At 43.5% G+C, this 13729-nt stretch overlaps 2 protein-coding genes across 3 annotated transcripts in view; one reads left to right on the forward strand and one right to left on the reverse strand.

The window, feature by feature from the left end:
- Positions 1-3236: 3236 nt before the first annotated feature.
- COQ10A (coenzyme Q10A) lies at positions 3237-6652 on the forward strand. The gene is made up of 5 exons (XM_077111046.1): positions 3237-3544; positions 4099-4245; positions 5003-5195; positions 5421-5522; positions 5838-6652. Exons 1-5 carry the CDS (start codon positions 3423-3425, stop codon positions 6003-6005), a joined length of 732 nt encoding a protein of 243 aa, XP_076967161.1. The 5' UTR covers positions 3237-3422; the 3' UTR covers positions 6006-6652.
- A 714-nt stretch (positions 6653-7366) lies between these two features.
- Positions 7367-13729, reverse strand: part of CS (citrate synthase) — a 48986-nt gene continuing 42623 nt past the window's right edge. For both annotated transcript variants that reach the window (XM_077111045.1, XM_077111044.1), the window contains 5 exons: positions 10523-10722; positions 9913-10042; positions 9682-9783; positions 9249-9458; positions 7367-8923 (listed from right to left, as the gene is read on the reverse strand). In XM_077111045.1, coding sequence (XP_076967160.1) covers positions 8753-8923; positions 9249-9458; positions 9682-9783; positions 9913-10042; positions 10523-10722 — 813 coding nt within the window. In that variant the 3' untranslated portion in view covers positions 7367-8752. The remainder of the gene's footprint in view (positions 8924-9248; positions 9459-9681; positions 9784-9912; positions 10043-10522; positions 10723-13729) is intronic.

Genomic DNA, 13729 nt, shown 5'->3' on the forward strand with positions numbered 1-13729 from the left:
GGGACAGCAAGCAAATTGGCTTGGCAGGCCTATCGTACCTTGGGGATTCTGCATCGGTTAACTCGGTTAAGGCAGAGTATTAATGAGGTCACAGTTCAGTCACGTACCCCAGTTAATTTCTTCTCTTACTGCCATATCCTTACTCCTCAAACTAAGCAGCTGCCTCACATGTGTAATCCCTTAGTCAGAGAGGGGTGGGGCCAGACAAGAGAGTTGGGTTGGAAAGAGTAAATCTGTCTCTCAAAGTCACATGCCTATCTGAACTTCAGATTATCATCTTTGAAGTGGAAGAAGATCTAGTACCTTGGTGGTAGTGGCGGTGGTGGTGGTAGTAAGAGTGAGGAGCAAATGGGCATAACACACCCTTCCTGCAGTGCTGAGGGGAAAACAAATGTTAGGAGAGAAAAAGATGTGAGATCATCCCCCAGCTTGGGACTTCATGCTTCTACCCCTAGTATGTGGAATAAAAGAGGACAAAAAGAAAGGTGACAAAACCTTTATTTGGTCAATAATTATTTGTTTAGCTAGTAATGTTATGTACTATGGAGGCAGAATAGTTGTTTTAAAAATGGATTTGGTGAATGCTCGCCTTCCATGCAGGAGATCTGTGTTCGATTCCCAAACCATGCAACCCCCCCGACCACCCCCCCCACACACAAAGAATTTGGTGATCACCTACGCTTGGTCTGCTTTACCACTTACTGTGTGAAGCTTCTGCATATATAAATGAGGATATAAATACCTTCCTTACAAAATGTCAAATGTTGGTTCAAGGGAGGGATCCTGCTAGTTGAAATACAGAAAAGATAGGCTCAAATTTTAAATCTATCTATCCCCAATAGAAGTCCCAAAGTTCATGCTAATCTCAAGGAGTGGGTGGAGTTGGACAATTTATACTGGCTTTCAGGCCCTCATTTCTGGGCAAGATCACTCTTCCACACCAATTACAGCCACGATGCAGCTTTTATCCCACCCCCACCCCCATGCCACGCAGGCAAAGCTTTCCCTGAATGTGAGAGCTTAACTATAAAGATTTAGAAAGAAAGTAGAGGAGAGGCCTGCACTGTAATACCATAAACATCTTTAAATGCAACAGCAGGCGCCACCACTCTTAAAGCGTCCTTCCTCCACTCTACCTCAGGAGAATTTCAATGGCGCTTGCACTCACCTAGATCCAGTCTCTGATCGCTAATTCCTTTCTCCCCACCCTAGCCCCTTCTTTTTTTCTCTTTTTGTTATCCTCATTTTTTGTTTTGTTTTTACATTTTTCAGATTAACTTGAAGACTAGTATAAGTGGTAAGGATCGGGGTACTTTGTAAAATGCTAGACAGCTGCAGTATGGAAAGAAAGGACCCGGTAAAATGAAATTGGGATGGCCCTCCCCATCTGGAGAATGGGAACACGCTGGCTTTCTTCATAGCTGTGGTGGCAGCAGCTCTGCAGTCTGACTGCACACTTGATTTCAGCTGAAGCCGGGACTCCTGTGCTGCGCCACTTTAAACAAGTGAAAAGGAAGGTGCACCAGCGATATTGGTTCAGTCAATTACTTAGTAAGGAGTGGCTTTCCTTCCAGAAGTCAGTGCCTGCTTTCCTGGAAACTCAATTTTATATAGTTCAGCTCCATCTGAAGTCACACTTCTCTCGTTTCCATGCAGTGAAGCTCTCCCATGACACCCAGGAGGTCAGAAAAACCACTTTTTTGATTTCTGGATATTTATATTCATTGTATTAAAATTACTTTGAAGGGGTTGTCTTGTTGGAAGGCTTTCTTCTTCTTCTCTCCAGGGAGAAGGGAAGAAATGTACTTGGGAAGTATATTTATGTTTACATCTATTTGCAAATTCCTGTACATAGAGATAAATTTTTTAGGTGTGACTGTGACAACATACTATGGATTCCGCCTTGGTTATAAACAAGTCGTCTTCAGTCAGTTAACCAAATAAAATCAGTTCTGAACCTACCTCGTTTGTTATTGGAGGAGGAGGACTTGCCTCCTCCGTGGAGCCCAGAAAAGGAGGAAGAGTGTCCAGGAGTGGCCTGGGCTTCCCAGACAGCTAGACCACATCTTACTGCTCCCCGGGGCACATCCTCAGTAAACTGGGGCAGCCCCCCCCACAACCTGGCCGGCTAAGTTACATATACTCCAGCCTGTGCCTGCATCCTTAACCTTTGGAGGAACAGGCTGATTGCAAACCAATTAGAAACCTGCAGGTGGTCCTCAATAGCATCCGTCTCACACCCTTGAAAGGGCTCTGGTCGGCCCTGGCTAGTGAATCTGTAGATACCCCGGGAGCAACATTTACCTGTCTTCACAGTCTTCTCTAGGAGCCAGCCCTCACTGTCTGCGGGAGGGACAGAGTGCCAGGTCCAATGGGAGGTGATCCCAGCGGCCCCACAACCCAAACAAGCACAGCACCTGTCATGAGGCTTCCAACGGGGTGTTTATTTATCTAGCATAAAGTATACACTATCACAATCTTTTTACTCCTTTTACCAGAATAGTCCAATTTTTTACCATACTATCAAAAAGTTCTAATTCTTTTTCTCTCACCAAATCAAAGTGATTCAAAAGAAGGTAGAAATGGGCACAAGAAGCTAAGGGCCCCCCAGCCTTCTACAGATGTTGTCCTCAGTTTTACCAAGAGCATTCTTTTTTCCTTTTTGTTTCATGGAAAACAGTATAATGATACCTCATTGCCGTGTTTTCCTTGGGTCTCATCTTTATCAAATGCACTCTGTTCCACACAAATATGATTCTCTCCCCTAAAATTCCGGTTCCTCCTACCCTGACTGACTTCTTTCCATAAATATTAAAAGAAAACTGCTAAGTTTTAGCTCAGAGCCTAGGACGTTAATTTCCTTTCTCAATGGTGTTAAAGCACAGCACTAGGACTGTGACGCCTACAGAGATACGAATGAGAGCCCCTCTTAACAAGACAGACTATAATAAAAGCGCTAAACAGAGATGGAAGAGAATCGACTGATGCCGTCAATACGCTCTCGAAATCGTTACTGTGCCTATTATCAGGTCCCGTGACTCGTCAAGTTGTTCGCCTGGCGACATCGCTCCACGGGCCCGTCTCTACAGCTTCTCAAACACACATCCCAGAGCCCTTTCTCGCCAGAGGTGTGAAACTACATCTCCCGACAGGCCGCGTCGTCCCCTTCCTTCCCCACTCTCCCAGTCTCGAACCATGGTAACGGCGTGACGTGGGGGTACCAGGAGCTGCCGGAGCAGCGCGAGCGTCTTCAGTTCTAGCCAACCCGGGCGGGAGCAAGGCGCGAGGCGCCACAGCTCTGCGCCGACCCTAAGCTCGGGGACCCTGAATCCGCCCGGTGGCCGCTCCCTGCCGCTCCTCCCCATTGGGTGAGGAGGGCGCACAGGGTATCTGAGCTGAGAAGGCAGCGCAGGGTCGCGCGCATGGCTTCGGCCGGCGCGCGGCGGTTCCCGGCGGGATCGCGCGCAGCAGCGCAGCGCTGCTGCGGCCTCCGGCTCCGCCCGGCCCCGCCCCATGCCCCTTCGCTACAGCCACGACCAATGAGGTGAGAGGGAGGCTCGCGCGCCCGCTCTGGAGGGAAGGGGGTCGTCCCAGATGCCTAAATTCCGCTGTGGAGGGTTGCCACCGTGGGATGCAGGCGCTGCGCGGGACGGCGGCGGTCCTGCTCTGGGGTCTTATGTAGTGTGCCCTGGAAAACGCTTTTGCAAGTTATCCGCGAGAGGAAGTCCCTTGTCTCACTGTCCCTCGCGGGACGCGCTGGCTGTGACGGACTCAATAGGGGCGGGGGGTGGACCCTTTGGACTGTGGTACAGCCTACGAGTCTAGCTTTCAGGGGTAGCGTAGTCCCTACTCAAAGGCTGCTGGCGCTTAGCCCGCTCTCTTACTTTTACCCATCCCCTCCCCTCCCTGGCCGGCCCTGTCCTCAGCCACCCTTGACCTTTCGCACTCGTGACCGCCTGGCCGGCTGCAGCAGGTGCTAGGGGGTGAAGCTTGTTTGGACAACCTCCTTCTGGGATGCACCCCACTTCCCTTCTCTTGGGAATGGTTGAGAATAAGGAACGGCTCGTGACTTTGCCTCTGTTTTCCTTTTGACCTTAGGTTTCTGACCGCCTGCAGCCTCCTAGTGCCCCGAGCCGCCCACGTCTTGGCAGGTGAGGCTGGCTTACCTCCCAGTCGTTCCTTCATGGGCTTTGCTGCCCCCTTCACCAACAAGCGAAAGGCCTACTCGGAGCGTAGGATCATGGGGTGAGCATCCTCTTATGTCCTGCATCCATCCCTTCCCCACTCCAAAACAAATAACTGTGTCCAGACTAGTATGTAAGGGTAGCAAGAATGGACAAGATTAATTTCTGGGTACCCCCCTCTCCAGCTGTATGACTGATCCTTTATGCTCCTCTCAGCCTTCCAACCTTAATTTACCCCTTCTTGGTTGCTATGCATCTGTATTACATGAAATCTGACTAGAGGTGGACTATGTCATACTAGAGATGGACAGAGCACTATTTTTCTGGTGACCTTTTAAAATGAGCACAGTATAGCTAACACTGAATACTTGGCTATGTGATAGCAGCTATGTGTTTTATGTTTATTTTTCTTAACAAACCTATGAATCGGGCACTTTTCTTACAATTTATAGATGAATAAATGGAGGCCCAGGTAATTTACCTGGTGTTATTATTAGAAAGTTGTAGACCTAGGATCTGAGCCCTATATAACACCAGTAAACTCGACAGCCTTTGTTCTCCCTAGATGGTCCCTGTTTAGGATCAAAGTAACGAATACAAAAGCGTTCTGTAAACTGTAAAACAAGGTAATACTAACATTATAGGAATTTGCATACGTTTGCCTTGGGGGCCTCATTCATGCAGGCTTGTGTGGGATCTCTAGTTCCTGCAGGTGCATGGTTAGTTGGCAAAGCTTTTGAGTTTAGGGCCCGCAGCAAGTAGAAACCTGACCCAGCTGGCAGTACCTTGGCCTCTCTCCGTAATTCCCCTCCCCCTAGGTACTCAATGCAGGAGATGTACGAGGTGGTATCCAATGTACAGGAGTATCGCGAATTTGTGCCTTGGTGCAAGAAGTCTTTGGTGGTATCCAGTCGTAAGGGTCACTTGAAGGCCCAGTTGGAGGTTGGCTTCCCACCTGTCATGGAACGTTATACCTCTGCAGTTTCCATGGTCAAACCTCACATGGTTAAGGTGAGGCCTGTCTGGACCAAGTTTTTTTCTGTGTTCCCTAGCATTTTCATATTTAAAAGCTGTTTTGGCTTCCCTTTGTAATTATTTTATCTGCATGCGTCAAGTACCTCCTTAAAATATTAGAAGGCAAAGAATCTGACTTTTGATTACTTTTTATAGTTTCCTATAATTAGTATGTTTTATTTCATTGTAATATTACTTAACTACCTGGCTGTCCTATTCTAGGCTGTTTGCACTGATGGCAAGCTCTTCAACCACTTAGAGACCATTTGGCGATTCAGCCCTGGTATTCCAGCCTACCCCCGAACTTGCACTGTCGACTTTTCGGTGAGTCAGAAGGCTGTGTAACAGAGGGCTCAGACTGGGAATGGGATAGAGCTGAGGTACTGTGTGACAGGTTTATTCTTTAAGTAAAGCTAGCACTTAGTATTTTCCAAGTCAATGACAGCATGTTTCCACAGGTCTGATCTTTTAGCATACTTATAGTTTGTGTGCAGTCCTCTGGTTAAGTCCCCCCTTTGAGGGAACCAAAGGAACTGGAAGGAAAGGGGGAGAAAGGGCACTGAGGAATAACATCCTTGCATCTGGTCAGGGGCTATCCAATGTAGTCTTGAAAAATTTCTGTCTCTTACCCATTCCCAGATTTCCTTTGAATTTCGTTCTCTGCTGCACTCCAAGCTGGCCACCATGTTTTTTGATGAGGTTGTCAAACAGAATGTTGCTGCCTTCGAGCGCCGGGCAGCCACCAAGTTTGGTCCAGAAACAGCCATCCCCCGTGAACTGATGTTCCATGAGGTGCACCAGACTTGAGGCAAAGGATTGTTCCCTGGCCTCTCTCCTACTCTCTGTCCCCACCCAGTTCTCTTATTTGGTTTAGCTCCTGCTCCAGCCCAAGAGAGGAGTTTGTGTTCATAATATTATTCTCCCTCTCAGTTCCCCAGAAATTGGTCTCTAATGTGGCTGGAAATGCTGGGGGGAAAGAAAGGAAAAGGCAGAAGCTATAGAAAGGATATGTGCCTAGAAAAGGGTCAGGCTCCATATGCCTGCAGCCTTTACGCAATGAATTAATCAGGGCTGTGGGTTTTGTCTGTGGGCTCTGTCATGGTGCTTCAGTGTCTATCCAGGGGAATATAGCAACTTTTCTAAGAGTCAAGCAAGCTGAGCTTTTTCATTCTCCTTTATTACAGAGGTATTAGGTGGTAAATAACTTCTGTCCTGCCTGAGATTTCTCAGGAGAAAAGGCAACCTGCCCCCACTTTGAAATCCAGAAAACAGACTCTCACTGTAAGAATATTTCCATGATGCCTGGCTACTGGAGAGTAAGGGGCTTTCTTAACCATCAGTGCCACAGGGCTGAGGAGAAAAAAAGCACTGAACAAAATACTCTTGGGTTGTACCTTATTCTACTTGGCCTGAGTTTTTATAATATTGCAATAAATTAATTGTGACAATGTGAATTTGGCTCTTTTGTATTGTTTCTTGGGGGAATAACATAGATACAGTGGAGAAAAAGTCATGGCTTTTTTCCCTGGTAGAGTGAAGGTGCAAAAAGACCTCTTGGACATAGTGTCCCTGCTAACTATAGTAGCACATTCTACAAGCCAGGACCTGGTACCCACCCCCTTGCCTATTTATAGACTTTTCAGAAGGTCAGTTACAGCAGGACCATCAGGACAGAAGCATCTGGCCTCAGACCTCCGATGTATCTGAAGCTCTTCGAACCATTTCTTGATTATTTGGGGGGCCTCCATAAGGGAGGCTACAAAGAAAAGTAGGCACTCCACAAAGTGCCAGAGCCCTCTAAGTGGCTAGTAGTCCTACCCCCATTTTGTCCTTGGTACAGTTTATTCCTTTCCCGCAGAGGTCTGTACAAGAGTCCCTAGTCATATAAGCAGTTGTGAGGTCTCAGCTATAGTCCTTGAATGTTCTTCTGCCTTCCGACAAAATTTAGAAGGATGGAGGTTAAAAGTCAAGGACTTCCTGACCTTGCGGAAAGAAAGACTGCCTCTGGCAATCTCACAGGGAGTCTGTCCTCTCATTGGGGTGAATGAATGCCAAAATGGTATAAAGATAAAGAGATGCACAAAATAACTTATAACCCACTAAACTCAAGATTCTTTTACCTTATGACAGAGATTCTTCCAGGCCTTATTTAAAAGCAGGCTCAAGCGTTGTTAATAAAAACATTTATTTTGCATTTTATACAGAACAACCTGAAGTCTGCAGTATGACTTGACAATTACCCAGGAGTTTACAGACAGTGTGTCTATCTCAACAGTGTGGTTTTAGGGCTTGGAGATCCACACAAACACAGGCAGGAGTTGGGAGGGAGGAAGGGGGCACAGTAGGAGTGTATTTCAGTCCTTTCTCAAAGAAAAGGTAGTAGAGCACTCTGAGTCACTGAAAACCTGTGAAAATGTAGCTTCTGAAACAAACACTGTACTTTGAGCTTTGGGGAAGAGATGGGAAACGGACCTCGATAAATAAGAGGGTCTTTTCATGTAGCAGGGGGTGAAGAGGGAGGCTTACTATTTTTTATGCCCTTATCCCCAGGACCAAGATATTCAATAAGGACCATGTACAATCTCAAAAATCATTGCCTTGTTCAAAAAGAAGTGACAGTATGGCCAGGATGAAACCATGAAGATAACACTTTAGTCATTCCTAAGTCCCTGTTTTATGCTCTAAAGCCTTTAATAAAAGAAAAAAGGAAAAAAAAATGTCAGCGGGAAGTAACTTGTTTTCTGTGGAAGTATAAAGCTTAGTTCATGATAAGCACCTATAAAGCCAAATAACTGAGAAAGACCACAGATTAGACAGTGGTTTAAACAACCTGCTAAAGAAGGTCTCTAGTAGGGACCAAGAGAGGAAGGACCAGAGTATCTTTTCAGCCTGAGGTGCAACAGGTATAGAAAGTCTAAAAGGAGGTGAGTCCTAAAGTAATGGGGAAGAGAACACACCGCAGACCCTACTTAATGGGACAATTTAAAAAATGGAAATAAAAATCAAACACTGGATGCCAGTCCTGACATGCCATGGCATCCATGCTCACCTGGTAGCATAAAAAATGCCAAAGCCATGTCCGGCTAACCCACAGGTCCTTACTAAGGGGTGTTTTGTGTGTACAAGAGAGGGCAATGGGGTTTAGTGCAACATGAATCCTATGGAAAGAGAAGGGGCAGAATCCTGGTTTGATGGCCTACTGAGGGCTGGACAGAGTAGAAGAACCAAAAGCTCCAAAATGACTGCAAATTCTCTGTAACCAGCTTTGGCCCAGGGAAAAGAAGGACTAGATTCCTACTTTAGAGATGGTGGGGGGCCAAACCTGACCCATATCACATGCATTAGACCTGGTCATCCTACAGTTGATGGGCAATTCATACCAGGTAGGGGAAAGAAGCTGGTTAGGGGGAAGTCTTAATTTATATTTCTTCAAACTTATCAGTGCCTCAGATACAATTTAATCTTAAATTTTTAAACCCTGAAACAAAAGACAAAAGTGTATTTTTTTAAGTTTCTTCACTTTCTGGTAGTCAATTTCCTCCCAATCTCCAGTTTTACCCTGACTTAGAGTCCACAAACTTCATCAGACCATCCGTGCTCATGGATTTGGGCCTCTCTAGAGGGAAGCCTAGGGCTCGGCTCCAGATGAGCTGTGCCAGTACTCCCAGTGCCCGGGACACCCCAAACAGGACTGTGTAGTAATTCATCTCTGTCATGCCATAGTACTGTAAAGTAGAAAATAAAAAAAGACTTTGTTAAAGGCTCAGAGGTAGTGGTATGTAGAAGTCCAGGGTGATAGAAATCTTAAGAGGCTGTTATTTACCCCTTTTCTTCAGGACTTAGCTCAGCCAGACTTAAATAGAAATGACACTGGAAAAAGTATAGCAATTGAGTTCAGAAAAGAAAACACCCCCCACATGGACAACTTTATCAAAGAGGCTGAGACAAGAGGTTTAAGAGTTCTTGCCTGATAAAGGAGTTGTCAGTATGCCTGGCAGAACAGTAGGGTTTAGTACCTATTAGAAGGAAAGTAGGGAAGAGAAGACTCACCTGGAGCAGAACTCCACTGTGGGCATCTACATTGGGCCAGGGATTCTTTGCCTTGCCCTGCTCTAAGAGGACATTGGGCACAATCTTATACAACTGAGCAACCAGCTTAAACATGGGGTCGTTAGGCAGGTGTTTCAGAGCAAACTCTCGCTGACAGACATATCGTGGATCAGTTTTTCTTAGAACTGCATGGCCATAGCCTGGGACAACCTGCAAAGGGTGAAGGAAAAAAAGCCAGCTGATATTCTCAGGTAGAAATGATTTTTTTTTAAACTACCATCTTTTCGAAATTCTTCAGGGTAGACAAACTGGGGGAAGGGGGGGATATCCCCTTCTGTAGTTTAAAGAACCTATATCATTCTTTACTTAATTCTTCCAAAATGCTGAACTTGGGTCTTAGTGCCTTTCTTAGTCACTAAGCATCTCTACTTACCCGTCCTGAGTTGAGTGTGTTCCAGATGTAGTCTCGTAATTTCTCATCCGACACATCTTTGCCAACTTCCTTCTGTAGTTGTGTCAGCCAGACAAGCACTTCCTACGGGTAATGTTTAGGAAATAAAGGAGTGCCAATACATAGGCCAGGAGAAAATGACAAGGTCAGAATCAAAGCATGGGAATAAGAAAAACAATACAAGAAGCAGGAAAAGAAAAAGAATAGTCTTACTTGATTTGCCAGTCCATGTAGGGGCCCTGCTAGCCCATTCATGGCTGCTGCAAAGGCCAGGTAGGGGTCTGAAAGGGCACTGCCCACCAAATGGCTGGTATGGGCACTTACATTGCCGCCCTCGTGATCACTGTGGGGACGTAAGAAAGGTGAGTCAAAGGCCAAGGAATGAGGAGAAAGGGCAATTATAGAAACAGACCTTGCTATTTTCTGTGACATATGATCCTCGTTACGGCTATCAGCTCGTAAGGTCTTGTATGAGATGTCTCAATCACATTACCAGCTTTTGTTCACTAAGCCAAAGAGCTAGAGTGGTTACTGGGTGATGTCTTCCACCCGAGCTTTAACAGCAATGACCAGAAGAGGGAGCTCCTGAAAAGCTGTAGGCCTACTAATAAAGTGAGCACCTAGTACCTTTTCCTAGCTGGAGACACCATCTTGTTTTCAGCATGATTATGGTAATTTCCCTAGATCTCTTGACGTTTCTCACTAGGCCCCTCTAGTGCCTTTTATCTTCCCTTAGGTTGCATTTCCATCTCCTTGCTATCATGTTAAGGTGCTTTCTTTAAGCACCCAATATCTAGTAGCTTTGGTTGCTGGTCTAACTCACCTGTGGATAGTGAGGTACATGCGCATGAGCTCAGTGAATTGAGCCTCAGTATAGCCTAACATGTTGGTAAAATTGTGGGACCAGTCTAGTTTAGTGTCAATGGCCCCAATACTGCTGCCCTCTCGGTAGAGGTTCCGGTAGATCTTTGCTGCAACACAAGGTAGCTTTGCGATCAGATCCATACAGTCTTCATATATCAACTGATAGGGAAAGAAGATGGAGAAAAAAGAAAAGGAATTGTCAGTAAAGAAGAATTAGGCAAGGATACTGTTTGGTCTTCATGGTTTGGACTATTTAGGTTGATGATTATATCATGGGTGGTTATCTACTGAGTGTGTTTTGAAAGTACAGAATAACAACAATCATTTAACCAATAACTTATGATTCAAGCACTGCACAAACTGAGTAACATACACTATCTCATGTGTATTAAAACATTATTTCTGATTATTACCACTCGGAAGTATACAGTTACCTCCATTTTACAGACAAGGGAACTGAAATGCAGAGCATATACTAAATGCCAAAGTCAGACTTTGAATGCTGATCTTTCTCACTATACCACGACAGGAAAAATAAGTCTTTTGCCCTCAAGTAATGTGCTAAGACATTAGGTTTAGTAATTAATTCTGTTTTATCTTCCAAAGAAAAGTCACCATTTTGCCAAGGGTGAAACAGAGGCATTCTATTATTTAGTAACAAAGACCTCTATTTTTTAAGCATTTACTATATACCAGGTACTGTTCTAGATATATTTTTCACATTTTTTTAGAGGAAAACAAGAAAAATAAATTTAATATCTAACATGCAAATCAGTTTTCCAAAGAAACATAGACTCATAAAGTAAAACTAAAAGACAACCACAAATACTGCTTAGAAATGAGCTCTGTATCCACATTTTTTTTTTCCTTTTAATAATGCACCCATAGGGGAATATATCTTTAATTTTAAAGATGAGGAAACTGGGGCTTGGCCAGATTAACTAGCACAGGCCACCATTTGGGTAAGAAGCATCACCTGACTTATCCCAGACATATTTCAAGCATGAGGCTCTAAAAGATAAAGATTTTTCATAAAAAAATTAGAAAACCATTAACCCACCTTAAAAATTCTCAAAATCATTAAAGTCTTCCCTCTCTTATTTGTTTGTTTGAATCAGTACTGCAATAAGAGTTCATACAATTGCAGATAAATGCTATTGTCTGGTATGTCTCTGAAGTTTCTTTTAATCCATTATAAGCCCCCTTCCATTCTTTTTTTACTTTGCAATTTATTTGTGAAGAATCAGATACTTTTTTCTGTAGTTTACCAGCTTAGATATATTGCTTGTTATATACCTGTGTGTCATTAAACATGCTCTGCTGTCCACTACATTCCCTACAACTGATGATTAGCTCTAGAGGCTTGAGCAGATTCAGGTTTAATTTTTTAGCAAGACTACTTCATAAATAGTGTTGTTTTCATTTATCAGGAGACATATAATGTCTGGGTGTGTCTCTTTTTGTGATGTTAATAGCTTGCTTCAACTTTTGTGTCTCAGTTTTACCTGTGTAAAAGAATTTAAGTTCCTTTAGGGAAGGAACAGGTTGGATTTTTGTTGTTGTTTTAAATAACTTTTACAAATTCTGCTCTCATCTTCAGTTCCAGGTACATAGAAAACATAAGGAAATACCTGCTGATTGATATTACATATTGCTATCCCATCAAGCTAACTGGCTAAGAGCTCCTGCAATAAGTCATAATGTTTCAGTAGTTCCTTTGGAACAAAGAATAAAATCTATAATAAGTAGCCTAAATGAGTTAATCTCTATGAAGTAATCTATTGAAAAAAGTGAATTTTATCAATGTCACCAGGGTTCTATGAAAATAATGCCAAAATTAAAAAGCTACTTGAAGCAAGAAATATTTAGCTGACACTTGTAAGGTCTTAGGTGATTACTTACATAATAATCATACTATAATATTATTAACTATACCTCCTTGTAGGTTTACATGCCCCAAGAAAGTAGGTTACTTCCAGAAGCCTGCATCAGGATATGCAGTTTTAAGAAAGTTGGAATCATTTGCAAAATGCCAAGAAGACCAGGATCCTGGACTAGGCAAACTGGTATCTGTGGAACAGATACTAACTTTCAAAATATTTGGAAAATGGAAATGGCCATATGATAATGAGATTACAAAAAGAGATAATTTCAACTTCCACCACTGAGGATGAAGTTCAGAAAGCAACTGGAGTCCAACCAGATATGACATTGTGCAATCCTTACCTTGCTTTTTATAGTCATCAATGCTGCATAGTTAAGAAGAGTTTAAAAAAAAAAAAGAACCTGACAGGGAACTTCTGCTTATTTCTTTAAAAAGCTAAGACTGAAATGCTATTTAATTCTTTGCCAACACATTCTTCCTCCATAAAACCCTGGAAAAAAAGATGTTGAAACATGCCACCATCACCATCATAACTGTCTTGAATAACAAAACTGACCATAATCATCGTGAACCACCATCTCTATTGCTAGTAAAAGTCTGACCTAGATTCTTCCATTAGCTATCAGTCATTACTAAGAAGACACAGAAAAAGAAGAGAACCAGTATTAATGGTGAAGAGACCCTGGAATCAAGCAAATCCACCTTTGAATCTGGTCTCCACCACTTACTAGCTGCATGACTCGGGCAAGCTAGTTAACTTCTCTGATCCTCAGTTTTCCTATCCAGTAAAATGGGAACAATAAATAGCACCTACTGCACAGGGTTGTTCTGAGGATTAAGTCAGATGTGGATATAAAGCATTTAAGCACAATACTTTGCTAGTTCTCAAGAGTTGTTAGCTGTTAGGATGATGATAATGATTTTATTACAAACAACTTCAAAAGCTACGTCTACCATTTCTGACCTTATAATATCTAACATTACTAATAAAAGTTGAACTGTGAGCTACTTAGCAAATCTATTAAATTCAACATGTTAAGGCTTCTTCACAATTAAACAGCTGATTGCCTCACAGCAATCTCTCTGTCCTAAGTGAAGTTAGAGTCAATCAGAGGGAGCCTAAAAGCTGGTTAAACTCTTTCAAGAGGAGATTACACTATTCATCTAAAAACAAAAGTGTTATGGAGAAATTGTTGTAGGCAGATCGTTTTCTTGAGGTAAATGTAAAAAACAGTATGGGGGCGGGCCACGGTGGCTCAGCAGGCAGAGATCTTGCCTGCT

Source organism: Tamandua tetradactyla, chromosome 7, assembly GCF_023851605.1.
Source record: "Tamandua tetradactyla isolate mTamTet1 chromosome 7, mTamTet1.pri, whole genome shotgun sequence".
NCBI lineage: Eukaryota > Metazoa > Chordata > Mammalia > Pilosa > Myrmecophagidae > Tamandua > Tamandua tetradactyla.